Here is a 14,629-nt window from a genome sequence, read left to right as displayed (position 1 = left end):
CTACTTCTATTGGAGTTTTCCTTTAATTCATTGTGAGGAAATAAATAGTGTTAACTTAGAAAGAAGTATTCCTCAATTTTATTTCCATCTTATTTTTGTCTAGATAACTATAGAGCTACTAAGTACGCTTATTTTGTTGACTTATTTTCAACTAATAATTCATTTACATACTAATATTTAATAGTATATATGTAAGGAATTCGCCCTTCAAAATATTATTGACATCTTTGTTTAGCTTTTGCTAGATTTAAAATAACTTAGATTCAGTACACAACTTGAAATAAATTCCTAATCTAATATAAAGAGGTTTTTGCTACATTATTTTTGCTACAAAAATGTCATTTGGGAAAAAATGGGTTACATTCTTGACTGCTTTTCTAGATTCCTCCTCCATATAAAGAGTTGGGAACATGCTGGGAACATTCTAACATTCTCTTTTTTGATATATCAACTGAAACAACAATATTTAAAATGTAAAAGGTTTATTTTCCTTTCATCAAGCATTTTCTACATACATAACACTCATATATGTAGGATAGATCATAAAAATGTAGAAGAGATGAACTACTGTAAATCATAGAGTAACAGGCTGTTCACAGAATCTTTTATTCTGTAGTAATTACTGTTATTATCACAATGGGGAAAATTGCTAAAAAGATTCAGAATTGAGAAATTTAAAGTCATTTTTGTTGGTCAGTTATCTGCTAGTTTCTTTAATCTAAAGAGAAGTCTACTGTTTCATAGTCCAGGATGCTAATGACACACAAGAAAATAGAAATTTCTAATTTCTAATTCGCTTTACCTATTAGAGTAAAATATTTGATTGCATTGAATCAAATATCAGTTCAATAGTTTCAGGTATAGAAACCCAGTTTTTAAAATGATAACAATAGTCAAACCAATCTATGTATTTCTTAAAAATCTGAAGAAAACACAGCAATATATTATTTTCTCTTTTTGTAGTGATTACAATAATTCTAAATTTTAGAACCTTAATTGTTTCTATGTAGACATATAAACAACATCCCTAACTAAGTGGCAGTTTATAAACTAAAGTAACCATGAAATAGAAAGCTAATGGCAGTAATAAGTTAAAAAATTACTTTTATCAACAGTACTAACAAAAGGCATGATAGACATTGTATATGCAATAGTGGTACTATTTAGCAAGATGATCTGAATCATTTATTTAACTGTGAATTTTATTGATTTCAGTGTACTGTACTTTCAGAAAGAAACTTGAAACACAATCTTATGTAAGAAAAACTGAACTCAATGTGATTTACTTTTCAGTAGACATATATCATTATTCTCCACTTTTAAAGACTTAAAAGACTTCTTAATTCTCTTGAATTGAGTGGAACCTACTTCTGAATAGGATTACTGTGTAAAGTGTATTATTAAGCACAATGAACTTATAGTAAGACATTATTTTTTGCCAATTTAAATAACCCTTACTATTGATTTTAAATAAACATTTTCTCCTAAGCAGCTAGATATTATGTTTCTCTTCAATAAAACTAAACTCTACCATATTGATGCAACTGTTTTGTAGGTGGGAAACTAATAATTAAAATCTGAACAGTTAACAAAATTTTAATCTTAAATTGTAATAAAAATAACCATATCTTCAAGCTGTAGTAATAAAAATGATAGCACAAAATGTTGCAAATATTTTTTCCCTTTGACTTAAAACTATGCTTTAAAATTTGTGGAGATGAAAATTTTTAGATATTAAAAACTTTGCAGAAGATAAAGAGAACTTATAACCACAAGAATACAATTACATGTTTGTAGGTTTTTCTTTCCATATGAGACATTCAAGGCACAAAAATATTAAATAGTGGTCAGGACAGGGCATAGTGTTTTAATGCAAAAACCTAACTATGCACATGGTGTGTAATATTAGCAATTCAATGAATTGTTTTTGTTGTTGCTGCTGTTGTTATAATGTGGCATCATTTTGTCATATATCCTATGTATTTATTATAATATAATATTGTCACAAATTGGCCACTTTTCCCCATGGAGATTACCAACAGTACATATTTCTCACAATTTAAACATTTTTTTTATTTCACCAAAATTCCATTTTAGTCAACCACACAACATGTACAGAAGGGTCTAACATCTTTAATATAAAATAATGACAATTTAGAGAATGAAGATAAGTGCAATGTACTTTAAAACTATATCCACTTGGGTGTTATCTAATATGGTTCTTTATGCCTCTCCAACCCAAATTACTGTGTTTCCTCTCTCAACTTCAGTGATTTCGCAATTAAGCTTATTTAATCGTCCATCTAGAATAAACAAGGATTCCTTAGAAGGTGTCATCAGGTACTGACCAAAGAGCCCACTGCCTTCAATTAATCGGTTCTTATTGTTCCAAGGCCATTCATCTGGTTTAAGAGGTTCCTTAAGATTCTTCACCATCTTCACCTTCCCAGAGAACAGTTCTACAAAAAGGACATCAGTCTGTGTACTAGAGCTACCAAAAACATTATATTGATGGACTTCAGTAAATGATGGTTGGAAAGCCACATCAGATATGTGCAAGTTTGTGTGAATGTCAAAGGCATCTTGTATTTCTCCTCTTAGTGTAATTGTCTGGACCTTCATGAGACCTTTCACATCATCAATGCTGACTATGTAGTGACCATCTGGAGAAATATATGGAGATCCTGTTACATCACCATTATATCCAATAATTGAGTCAGTTACACTATCTACTATTATTTGTGGTGGAATAGCTCCAGTAGTGTCAGGCTTACAGTTGACAAAATAATATCCTCCAATATGTGTATATGCCAGAGTCTTTGGAACACAGTTGTAATCCTTTAAATTAATTGTCTTGATATACGACATTGTTTCAAGATCAATTTTCTGGAGTACAGGCTCATCCTTGTGAAGAATGAATCCAAATCTAGATGAAACAGAAAACATTTTTTTAAAAAAAAGTTATATCCTATAGTAATTTAAAGATTTGTATAGGAAGCATGCATTCTTTTGTGTCTATACATGATTTAAAGATACATGAATTCACTTGTTCAGACCATATAGTTGATAAATGGTATTTGGATATATGAAATCAAAATGTTTAGAAAAAAATTGTCTGCCTGCAATATTTTATACCTGTAATGATCAAATCACAAAGGCAGGTTATGCTTCAGGATTGTAAACTTTAAGTAATACACACAGAGCCAGTTTGGTTTGCAGTGGTTAAGGTTCTTGCCTGAAACCATTCTATGCCTCCTATAAAAGTGAAATTCAGTTGGGTGACTTTGGGCCACTAACTCTTTCTCACCCCACCCCACCTCAAAACATTGTTGATAGATAGATTAGATAGATTAGATTAGATGATAGATTAGATAGATAAATCAGATAGATTAGATTAGATTAGATTAGATTAGATTAGAATAGGATAGATAGATAGATAGATAGATAGATAGATAGATAGATAGATAGATAGATAGATAGATAAAAATAATGCCACCTAAAATATTACCAATTAAGGCAAATAAAAGAATATTTTTGAAAGTGTACTTACAATGTTAATTCAGGAATATGTTTACCATATAAATAGAGTGAAATGATACAGTGTTTTTAAGGCATATATTTCCAATAAGATTGAGTTTATTTTAAATAAAACAACTTGCATAAATTAGGAGAAATAAACAGCCTCAATGACTAATTTCCCACTTTTGTCATGAACAGGAAATGATAGTAATTTTTATTATTGAAATATTTATTCAGTCTTCATTTAAATTCAGAGAAGTTAAATTCCATAAATATTTAGGATTATGTCTTCAAAAGTATGTTCCAAAAGTAGTTTTATACTTAAAAATGATTGATCCTGGAAATTAGCTATATTGCTGGAAAACATAATATAATATAGCATAGTCTAGCAAGGCTGCTGTTAATAACAAATTCTACTCTCCACTGTATAACATACTTGACAGTTAATTGGGTATAAAGCATTATAAACATCCATTTAAGCCTTATACTGTAGAAAATGTCAAAGAGCAATTGTCAGGATGTAGCCAAAGTACATAATCAAACAATCGATCAAAGTGATAAAATTAGCAAATCCTACTTGTCTGTCTCTAATATACAGAGGACAAATTGGACGTTAAAGAAGAAGCCATTCAGGATTTATTGTTAAAATAGTAATTTTGCCAACAAAAAACCAAGGACCTGATGTTTTAGTTTCCTAATTCATAGTTTTTTGACCAATCGTCATAACTGAAATGACCAATTATCATTTCAAATATATTTAAAAATATTTTTAAAAGGTATGATTGGTATTCAGAAAGGCAGACAGTGACCTTCCAATAATATTATAGAAGAACCATTTGCATGAGCACTCATTGTAAGCACAGCTCTGTACATTACTATTACAGTTGGGTCGTAAAGTAGGTAAAAATGGAGTTTTTCATACTACTTACACTTGAGAGGACAATCCATTTCAGACACAGTGACATAGAAAATGCAGATTTAACACTGTTTCAAAGAATAGTTGATAATCATAGTTACAACAAGAATTAAGCTGAATTGGAAAAGGAGGCAGTTCATGAAGTGTGAGTGTCTGATTTAACAACTCTATGAACCAGAACCAGAAAATTCTAGAATGGCTCTAAAATGACAGATTTTTGTACATTTGTAGCTAAAGATGAAATCTGAGAATTTCCCTTAGAGGAAAAAAAAGGAAGATCAGATTTCCTGAAATTGCTCATAACTAAGTAAATTTGAATGAAACAGGGACAAGGCAAGTTGTAAATACATTTTAAAATTTGATTAGATAGCTTGAATTCAAAAAAAGTATCCTTTTGTTCTAGGAGTCAAGTCTACTGACATTTAAGATTTTGATTTATCTTTTTCTTGTTTTCCCTTGGGTTTGAGTGATCTCAACACAAGTAATACAACAACTAATAATTATTTAAAACAAATGATTATAGATGCATCATTATTTTCTTCAGATACAATGCAGTTTTACTTTTATTGCTCTTTTTCATAACTGTACACATTTTTAATCCTAACCCTTTGATCCTCTGGATTGAATTTCTTTCTATTCATTCCTTATACATTTAATAAACCTGATGAATAGGGTTAATATTTTATTACATGAAATAAAGACATGATGAAACTTGGATTGTAAGCCCACATAAAGGTAAAGGTTCCCCCGCACATGCGTGCTAGTCGTTTCCGACTCTAGGGGCCGGTGCTCATCTCCGTTTCAAAGCCAAAGAGACAGCGCTTGTCCGAGGACATCTCTGTGGTCATGTAGCCGGCATGACTAGATGCCAAAGGCGCACGGAGTGCTGTTACCTTCCCACCGTAGTGGTCCCTACTTTTCTACTTGCATTTTTACGTGCTTTCGAACTGCTAGGTTGGGAGAAGCTGGGACGAGTAACAGGCGCTCACTCTGTTACGCGGCACTCGGGATTCGACCCGCCAAACTGCCGACCTTCCGATTGACAAGCTCTGCGTCCTAACCCACTGAGCCACCGCGTCCCTTTTAAGCCCACATAGGGATATATATATATATATATATATATATATATATATATATATATATATATATATATATATATATATTCCTTGATAAGATTAAAAATACGAATCCCAGGCATATTAAAATTAACACTGGGATGGAACAAAAAAAACTAAAACAGTTTTTATTGCTAAAAAAATCAAGCTTTCGTTGGCTAACTGCCAACGTTGTCAGGATGGAAACGCTGGGGTGGGGAGATTGCGTTTATACTGTTGGTGTCTGCACTTCGCTCATGGAGCGTGTCACTGGTCTGTTGAGGCCAGCCGTATTCCTTTGAGTTGTTGCACATCCGTTTTTGGGGATGTAGTTGTCTCTGAGTGTCTGTTGTCAAAAGTGGATTGCTGACAGTTCCATGTGTTATAGCCATAGCTCTAGCCATTGCCCGTGTTCTTATACCAGAGGTTCTAAATAGTTTTTTCTCTTCTTCCCTGTGTTCTACAATGCAGGGTGGTTGTGTGTTTGTGCAATCTTGATATTGATACAATGAGGTGCTCTGTTTGGTCTATCATGTGGTCAATGAGCAGAGCGCGGAACCAAACAGGCTTACCAACGGTCTTTCAAACCTTCAATGCTTTCTCTGATGACACTGGTAGAGGACCAGCAAAAGCTTAGATTAGGTAGATATGCTTTAAACGATTACTTTTTATTGCTTATTATGATCTTTTAGCAATAAATGACTGTTTTTTATCCATCACGGTGTACAAAGATTTTATACTTTAAGTAAATATGCCTGGGATTCGTATTTTTAAAATTATTAAGAATATATATATATATATATATATATATATATATATATATATATATATATATATATATATACATACACACATATTCGAATCTCAGATAAAGGGTATGACTAACTGATGAGAACATAAATAGTTCGAAATGATCATCTTAGCCTCCCAAATTCTTTATTAGCAATTTGAATAATTTGCACAAATAATGAGCTGTCATAAGTTGACTAGTTCCTGCGGATAAGCCCTGAGCCGGGCCAAAACAGGAATGAAAGAGTTAATTAGCAAGGTCCACTCAAAAAACCTTGACAAATACTTAAACATACATTTGCCTTGCCTTGCAGCTAATATAAGAGAGAAGGAACCCGTGGCTCAGGAGGTTAAAACACTGCCTGATATATATAATCAGCCCGGGTTCAAATCTCAGATAAAGGGTATGACTAACTGATGAGAACATAAATAGTTCGAAATGATCATCTTAGCCTCCCAAATTCTTTATTAGCAATTTGAATAATTTGCACAAATAATGAGCTGTCATAAGTTGACTAGTTCCTGCGGATAAGCCCTGAGCCGGGCCAAAACAGGAATGAAAGAGTTAATTAGCAAGGTCCACTCAAAAAACCTTGACAAATACTTAAACATACACACATATATATATACATATACATATACATACATATATATATACATATACATATATACATATATATATATATATATATATATATATATATATATATATATATATATATATATATATATATATATATATCTTTGCTTGATTTTTATATCATTTATTTGTATTTTGGCTATGGAATTCTGATAACAGAAATATACAGGGAATTATTGAAGGTTAAAAAATATCATGAAGATCACCTTTCGTAAACTGATGTTTCCAGTTACATGTGATTACCAGTTTATCATATTTAATGCATGTCTGAATGATTATACAAATTGGAATTATATAATTAAATACTATGGTAGTAAACAGCAATATTTTTGGAATTTTCTGGTCCACAAAGGATCATGTGTGATTAATACCCATTTATTGCATTACTCAAGAAGGTCTGATTATGTTAGCACCAAGTGATCTCTTTTTCATATCTGACACATTTCAAGACAATGTAATCTATTAAATAAACAGTTAATTATCTATTTTGTGACTTGTTATTTTCTAAAGAAAATATGCTTTAAAAATATTTGTGTGAGACCAGTGATATTTGAATGACTATTGGAAGAATTTTATTATTAAGGATAAAATTATTAAGGATAAAAATTGCAAAATTATTAATTTTGTGGATGCAAAATATTTTAGCATTTCCTATTTTCTTTCAGTTTTAAAGCTTTAATATAGTTATTTTTGTTTTATAGAAAATTGCTCAATTATTACATTATTAAAAATGTTTTGAAACTGATAATTTTCTCAAAAATAAATTTCTGAAAATTAATAAATAAATATACAATAAATATTTTTGTAACCACTCATGTATACTTTGTAACTCAATAACTATTTAAAGTAATGTACTGGAAATCAGCAAAACATAACAATACTTTAAATTTTTCAGAAAATGACCTTTTAATATTTGAGCTAGGACATTTGTGAGCCAATGTTTTTATTGCTCTCTGGAATTGAGAACCTTGTAAAATGTTATTGATTGTACTGCTTCTGAGATACTTACTTATAACTCATAGGTGAACATTACTTGGATCATCTTAAACATTTCACTCTGTGATTGATTTGACAAGTGTTACCTACATGATTATTTTCAAGAAGTTTGTGTATGACTATTCATGCTTTGGCTATTATTTCAGTATTTAAGAAACTGCCACAAAGAAGAGGGCATCAAACTATTCTCCAAAGTACCAGTGGGTAGGACAAGAAACAATGGTTGGAAACTGATGACAGACAGAAGCAATCTGGAATTAAGTAGAAACTTCCTAACAGTGAGAACAATTAACCAGTGGAACAGCTTGCCTTCAGATCCATTACTGGAGGTTTTTAAGAAGAGACTAGACAGTCACTTGTCTGAAATGGTATAGGTTTTCCGTAGTGGTGGAATTCAAATCTGTGAACAACTGGTTGTCTGTTTGAATGCTGCTTCTGAAAGTCCATTCTGGGGCTGGGCAAAAAAAATATTCTATTCTATTCTATTCTATTCTATTCTATTCTATTCTATTCTATTCTATTCTATTCTATTCTATTCTATTCTATTCTATTCTATTCTATTCTGCAAAAAACTACTATCTTGGTTTTTGACCTAAATCACTTATTTCGCTAACTTAGGCTCATCTATGCAAAAGCAAAATCTATCTTTTGCTCATTCATTCCAACCATTTTTCCTTATTTAGAGATTGGGAATTTCTGACAGAAAATAAAATTGCAAATGTTCAATGAAACTGGAAAAAAATAATGTACAGGCATGTTACTATTCATTGCTGTTACTTTGCTACATTGGTTTTGCTTAGTATGATTGCTTTAACTTTTTATGCAGAATATTAGCACAACTTTTGTGAATACAACCATATTTTTAAAGTCCTGTGACTATCTAGAGTCTAGATAGGTCTAGATTCTAGACCAATCTCTTTGATAAAATTTTTAGAAGTGGTTTGCCACTGTGGGATTTTAATTAGGAAGAACAACTTAATTAGCATACATCATCTCATCATGATGAAATTTCATATATATATTTAAAATATATAAATATATATAAATATTTAAAATAATTTGGTTTACAACTAAATAGAAAATTAGATTCTAATTTAGACTCATTAGACTCAGTTCTAATAACTGCTCTTCAAAAGTTAGTCCCATGAAATGCCAAAGGCCACATACATAAAATTATGTTGTAAACATATGAATAATGGTTTATGATGATGATGATGACGAAGGTGGTATTTCAAGAATTCCAGAAAGTGTCGAAGTGTTTTTTTCTTCTAAATGAATAATTAGCAATATGTTTGTTTCTTTGTGGAATCTTCTCCTAGAAATGGTTTAGCTCCATCCCTTGTACTATTCCAAAAATCAAGACTTGGCTATGTTATCAAGGATGGGGCATCCCAGGGAACCAGGGAAATTTTGCAATGACTTCCTTACTATGATTAATATTATCCTCTTTTCTGTGCCTTTTTAATACCTTATTTAAACTGTGACTATTTTTATGATGTATTTTTTAGTTTTTAATTCAGTGTTTTACACTGCCCAGAGTTACTTTCATGTGAGATGGGCAGCTATACAGATTTGATAAATAGAGTAGACTAAAATTTATTTTATAAAATTATTTTTTATTTATTTTTTATTTTAATCCCATTTATATCCCGCCCTTCTCCGAAGACTCAGGGCGGCTTACAAGCTTAGCAGTAGCCTTCATTCTATGTATATGCCTGCTTATTAGGGCTTTCATACACCCCCCAAGCGGCATTATTACAAAGTCAGCTTAATTGCCCCCAACAATCTGGGTCCTCTACATCTGAAGTTCTAATGAAAATGCTCAGACAAAATTATTAAAACAATTATTTAACATAAACAAACAAGACTTAACTTTGAAAATATTAAAGAAATTACATTTTTACTTGTTTGTGAATTGATATGTCCCCTATGACCAATAACAGTTTAGGCAAACAGAATGAGCTATTTCTCAGACTAATTAATTCTATTAAAACTCTAGGCCATCATACCAGTTATATGATTGTTCATTCTTGTACATGTGAAGATAGCTGCTGTGTGATGTTCAGAACACCTGCTAGAACTATTAAAAGAGCTAAAGATAAGTAATGAATATTTTACAATTACCTAATTTAACACTGCTTTGAAACACTGTATAACATTATAATTACAGAGTTTAATTTATTCCAATTATCTTACTTAGATTTATGAACTGTGGTGCTAACTTCTAAAAAAAAATTCTTTGGGTATTTTTTGTCTCTTATTCTACACACAAATGGAATTTTTAAAACATAGGCTCTTTGGGCATAATTGAGGACCTCCTGTCATTTTCACAGATATAGATTCAATTACTTTAATATAAATGCTTGCACTAAACTAGTACAAAATTAGAAGTTATTCAACACATGGACAAATTTAACAAAAATTCCATACCTGTTTTTTTTAATATGGCACCTTTAATCTCTTTCATTAATCTACAGCACAGAATCCCTGTAATGAGCTACATCTCCCTCTCAGCAAAGAGGATCAAGGCTGGAATCTTGGTTTGGCAGTGAATAGGATTTTCTGGATTCCTAGGATCCTTTTGGGCATATATGGGAAGAACTCAGGGACAGAGTGCAAAGATAGTGTAGAACTAGGGAATACTTACCCCAACTTACGCCCATTGGGACTGACACACATAACTGTGATTTATTGCCTTCCTCCGTTATATGTGATCTTATTGCTTATCTGGATGGGAAGCAGGGGTTATTATGGTCTGACAAATTGTGATAGTAGCTAGACACCATGCCAAACACAGAAATTAATGACAAAAGGCCCTTTTTAATATTTTGAGCAAAAAGTGGTCCTCTGCTTATTTACCTAAGAAAGCCAAGTCTTTTATTTTGCCTACCTTTTTCTGCAAACTTTTTCAATGAAAGTTTGCAATTCCCTCTTTTTTAGGCTGGGAGGAAATGGCTCAAAATCACTCAGCTGGCTTTTATGGCTAAGGTGGGTTTAGAACTCAGAGGCTCATGATTTTTAGCCTGATGCCTTAAGCACCTTCCAAAAGGTGTCTTATATAAGCACTATTATACCCAACAAACCAACTATTAGCATTCATGCATGGATCATAACAATTCATATCATATATTCATATCAATATTGTTTTAGAAATGGAAAAGCATGTCACATTTCAGAACTTTTCATTTTTTAGAGTATTTGCTGGAACCTATGCTTTAGGATTTTCATGTAGCCCACAAGGGACTTAAACTTCCTCTTGTACCAAAACTGCTTTTTGAGCCAGCATCATCATCAAGCCCATGCTTGCTGCTTAATTTTCCTTCAGCAGTCTTTGAAAATTTAGCCTTCTCCTGAAATTTCTTTTTTTTATTAAAGAGTTTTACAAAAACAAAATTTTACAATATATCTCCAAATCCCTCCCACCCCAAACCCACCCACTTCCCCCCGCCACTTCCCAGAGCTAAATACAGGATTATAGTTACAATAATCATATTCTAAATAAAAATTATGCATAATATACAATTAACCAAATTCATAATGCGCTTTAACTCTCTTTTAACATAACTACAAACAACGTGCCAATAACAATATCCCACTAAAATCTACTCATAAGCTAAATGGTACTTTTTAGTCCCATATTTGTTCTGAATATAATTTATGCATCTCCTCCAAACTGAAATATATCTTTCCTGTGAATGATCCTTCAGATAAGCAGAAATCTTAGACATTTCTGCAAGATTCGAAACTTTAAACACCCATTCTTCTACAGTGGGCAAACTATCCTTCTTCCAATATTGTCCCACCAGTAATCGTGCTGCCGTTATCATGTTCAACATCAAGTTAGTTTCTTTAACATCACAATCTACAACAATGCCCAATAAAAACAATTGCGGGGAAAACTTTATCTTTCTCTTGAAAATCTTTTGAATGTTCCACCAAATTTTAATCCAAAAAGCTTTTATATATCTACAAGTCCACCACATGTGAAAATAGGTAGCTTCTAAACTACCACACCTCCAACATTTAGACTGTAAATTAGGATACATGTTGGACAGCTTCTTGGGATCCAGATGCCATCTATAAAACATTATATAAAAATTTTCTCTTAAATTTTGAGCCTGGATAAATTTAACATTTCTGACCCAAATTATCTCCCAGGTGTCCAACAAAATTGGTTCCTGAATATTTTGTGCCCACTTAATCATGCAGTCTTTAACCAGTTCCGTTTCTGAATCCAATTCAATTAAAGCATTATATATCCTCTTTATATGTGCACAATTTGAATCTCTAATTTGCTTTACTAAATTTTGATCTGTAGTAGTAACATAACAATTCATATCATATATTCATATCAATATTGTTTTAGAAATGGAAAAGCATGTCACATTTCAGAACTTTTCATTTTTTAGAGTATTTGCTGGAACCTATGCTTTAGGATTTTCATGTAGCCCACAAGGGACTTAAACTTCCTCTTGTACCAAAACTGCTTTTTGAGCCAGCATCATCATCAAGCCCATGCTTGCTGCTTAATTTTCCTTCAGCAGTCTTTGAAAATTTAGCCTTCTCCTGAAATTTCTTATGTGATCCCCTTTTGCCAATATATTTCTGTAGAAAAATTAGTCAGCTAGCTTTCCAAATGTAGATTTTAGATTGAACCCAAACAGTACAATGCAAAGTCTTTCCTGTTCAGTTTCATTTTGTACAGTCTATTATTTCTCCATCCTTAATAAAATCCATCCCATTTTCCAACATATTTGATTTTTTTAAAGGTATTTGGGGGCATTTTAATATAAATATTTTCCACTTTGGATTAATATACAGTAGTATACTCTGATTTGTACACATTCATTATAGCTCTATATTTTAATTGAAATCAAAAGATGGAAAAATCTATGGATTTTGACATATAATTGTTTTTTTATTCATTAAAAAGTATTGGATGCCTAATTTACAATAAAAATCTTAGCTAAAGTGGTGGGGTAGAATGAACTGAAGGGCAATATGTGGGGAAAAAATCTGTTTTACTAGAGCAAGAAGTCAAAGGAAAATGATGCTTTTTAACCTGCATCATCTTTACTCTGCTTTTTATGACTGAACAGACATATGTTGAAATGGGGACAATTTTGCTTCTTGTCATTTTTATCTCATGGTGATGGGGAAAGAGGAACAGAGCCATAGAAAAATACTGGTTTTATGTTTTTATATATGGGAAAGTAAAATGTTTCTTCATAAAGTCTCTGGATGTGTCAGAAAAGCTGAATTTTAGAGCTGGGAGATGTCCCTCTCAAAATGGCAATTCAGAAGCTGACCTTACAGGGGGAAAAAGGCTATATTTAAAAATGTCAGTGATACATTTAATATCCCTCAGGTATTTCCATGTTACTTCCATACTTTCAAAATCAATAATTTATGTGTTGCTATGAAGCTTCTATATTTTATTTCCAAGTTTAGCTTTAGTAAAGATTTGTATTTTGTTTTCATAATTTTCATAATGAACAGCAATTAGATAGTTTCGATGTCTTATATCACTTATAATTAATTCCGTTCTTTTAATCTTTTTGGGCATTCTTTTAAAATACAAGGATTGTTTTGACCTGTTTATTGTTTTATATTTTTTTTACTATGTGCCACCCAGGGTCACTTCTTCTGGGTTGGTGTAATATTAATATTACACAAATTGTTCATATTTATTTAAACCATCAATAAAAACTCTTAAACCAAATTATAATTTGTGAAACTGGACTTTCCTAATTAATGTGTAAATGGAAATTTTAACTATAAAAACACAAGCTCATTGTTTAACTCTATTTAGTTTTGACCTATAAGCAATTTAATGTGATATTCAAGTATGCACTGGAAATTGAGTTATTTTCTGTAAAAATGGAGATCAAAGACAATATACTCCTGTTAGAATTATCTATACCTATTTATTTGAATTCATTTTAGAAAGATAATTTTTAAAAGTTGGCATATTCAAAATGACTGGAAAAACCAGAAATATGTTAGGGCTGAATTGCGAAAGGCAAAGCAAGAACGATACACTTTTCTATAGTTTGGTAATTAGGGACATATTTATTTAAGTAATAGTATTCTAAGCATAAGAACATTGATAAAAACATAGACATATCTATAGGCCTACAAAGGATTGTAAATTCAGAAGATAAAATCTTATTTTTAGGTTGGTTCTCTTTACTGGATCTTAGGAGGAAGGTGATTTTCATGCTACTGTTCGTAGGCCTTATTTTGCAAGCAAAACATAATCTGGAATTGACCACTGAATTATTTAATCAAGAATTCAAAATTATCACACCTTAACATAATAAAACATGAGTAAAAGAATGGTCATCTTCAGTACAAATGAAATATATTGTGGGAGATGAAAATATAGCCCCCTCCTCATATCACAAGATGAGTCTGGAGCAAACCTGTGATAGGCCCCACAGTAGTGATTTTAAAAAAAGCTTTGACTTGAACTTTATACTATTTCACAATACGAACGTACTATTTATAATCTGCTGAGCTCTGTGCAATATGAAATTTCAGAGTACATAGGTCTATGTATATTTGGAACATGAGTATTATAACTGTGGGAGAAATAGGGAACTGAAAGTAGCTGATGGATGTGGGCTGCAATGTACACAGGTATATTTGGAAAGTTATGTTCAGCAGAAAGTA

At 31.6% G+C, this 14,629-nt stretch overlaps 1 protein-coding gene across 2 annotated transcripts in view; it reads right to left on the bottom strand.

The window, feature by feature from the left end:
* Positions 1–2,117: 2,117 nt before the first annotated feature.
* Positions 2,118–14,629, bottom strand: part of LOC310643444 (follistatin-related protein 5-like) — a 39,737-nt gene continuing 27,225 nt past the window's right edge. For both annotated transcript variants that reach the window (XM_083367878.1, XM_083367879.1), the window contains one exon: positions 2,118–2,926. In XM_083367878.1, the coding sequence (XP_083224004.1) occupies positions 2,224–2,926 (703 nt within the window). In that variant the 3' untranslated portion in view covers positions 2,118–2,223. The remainder of the gene's footprint in view (positions 2,927–14,629) is intronic.

The sequence above is a fragment of the Vipera ursinii genome (assembly GCF_947247035.1).
Source record: "Vipera ursinii genome assembly, chromosome: 7".
Taxonomy (NCBI): Eukaryota; Metazoa; Chordata; class Lepidosauria; order Squamata; family Viperidae; genus Vipera; species Vipera ursinii.
Note: the sequence above shows the minus strand (reverse complement) of the source record. Positions and strands in the feature narration are given on the sequence as shown.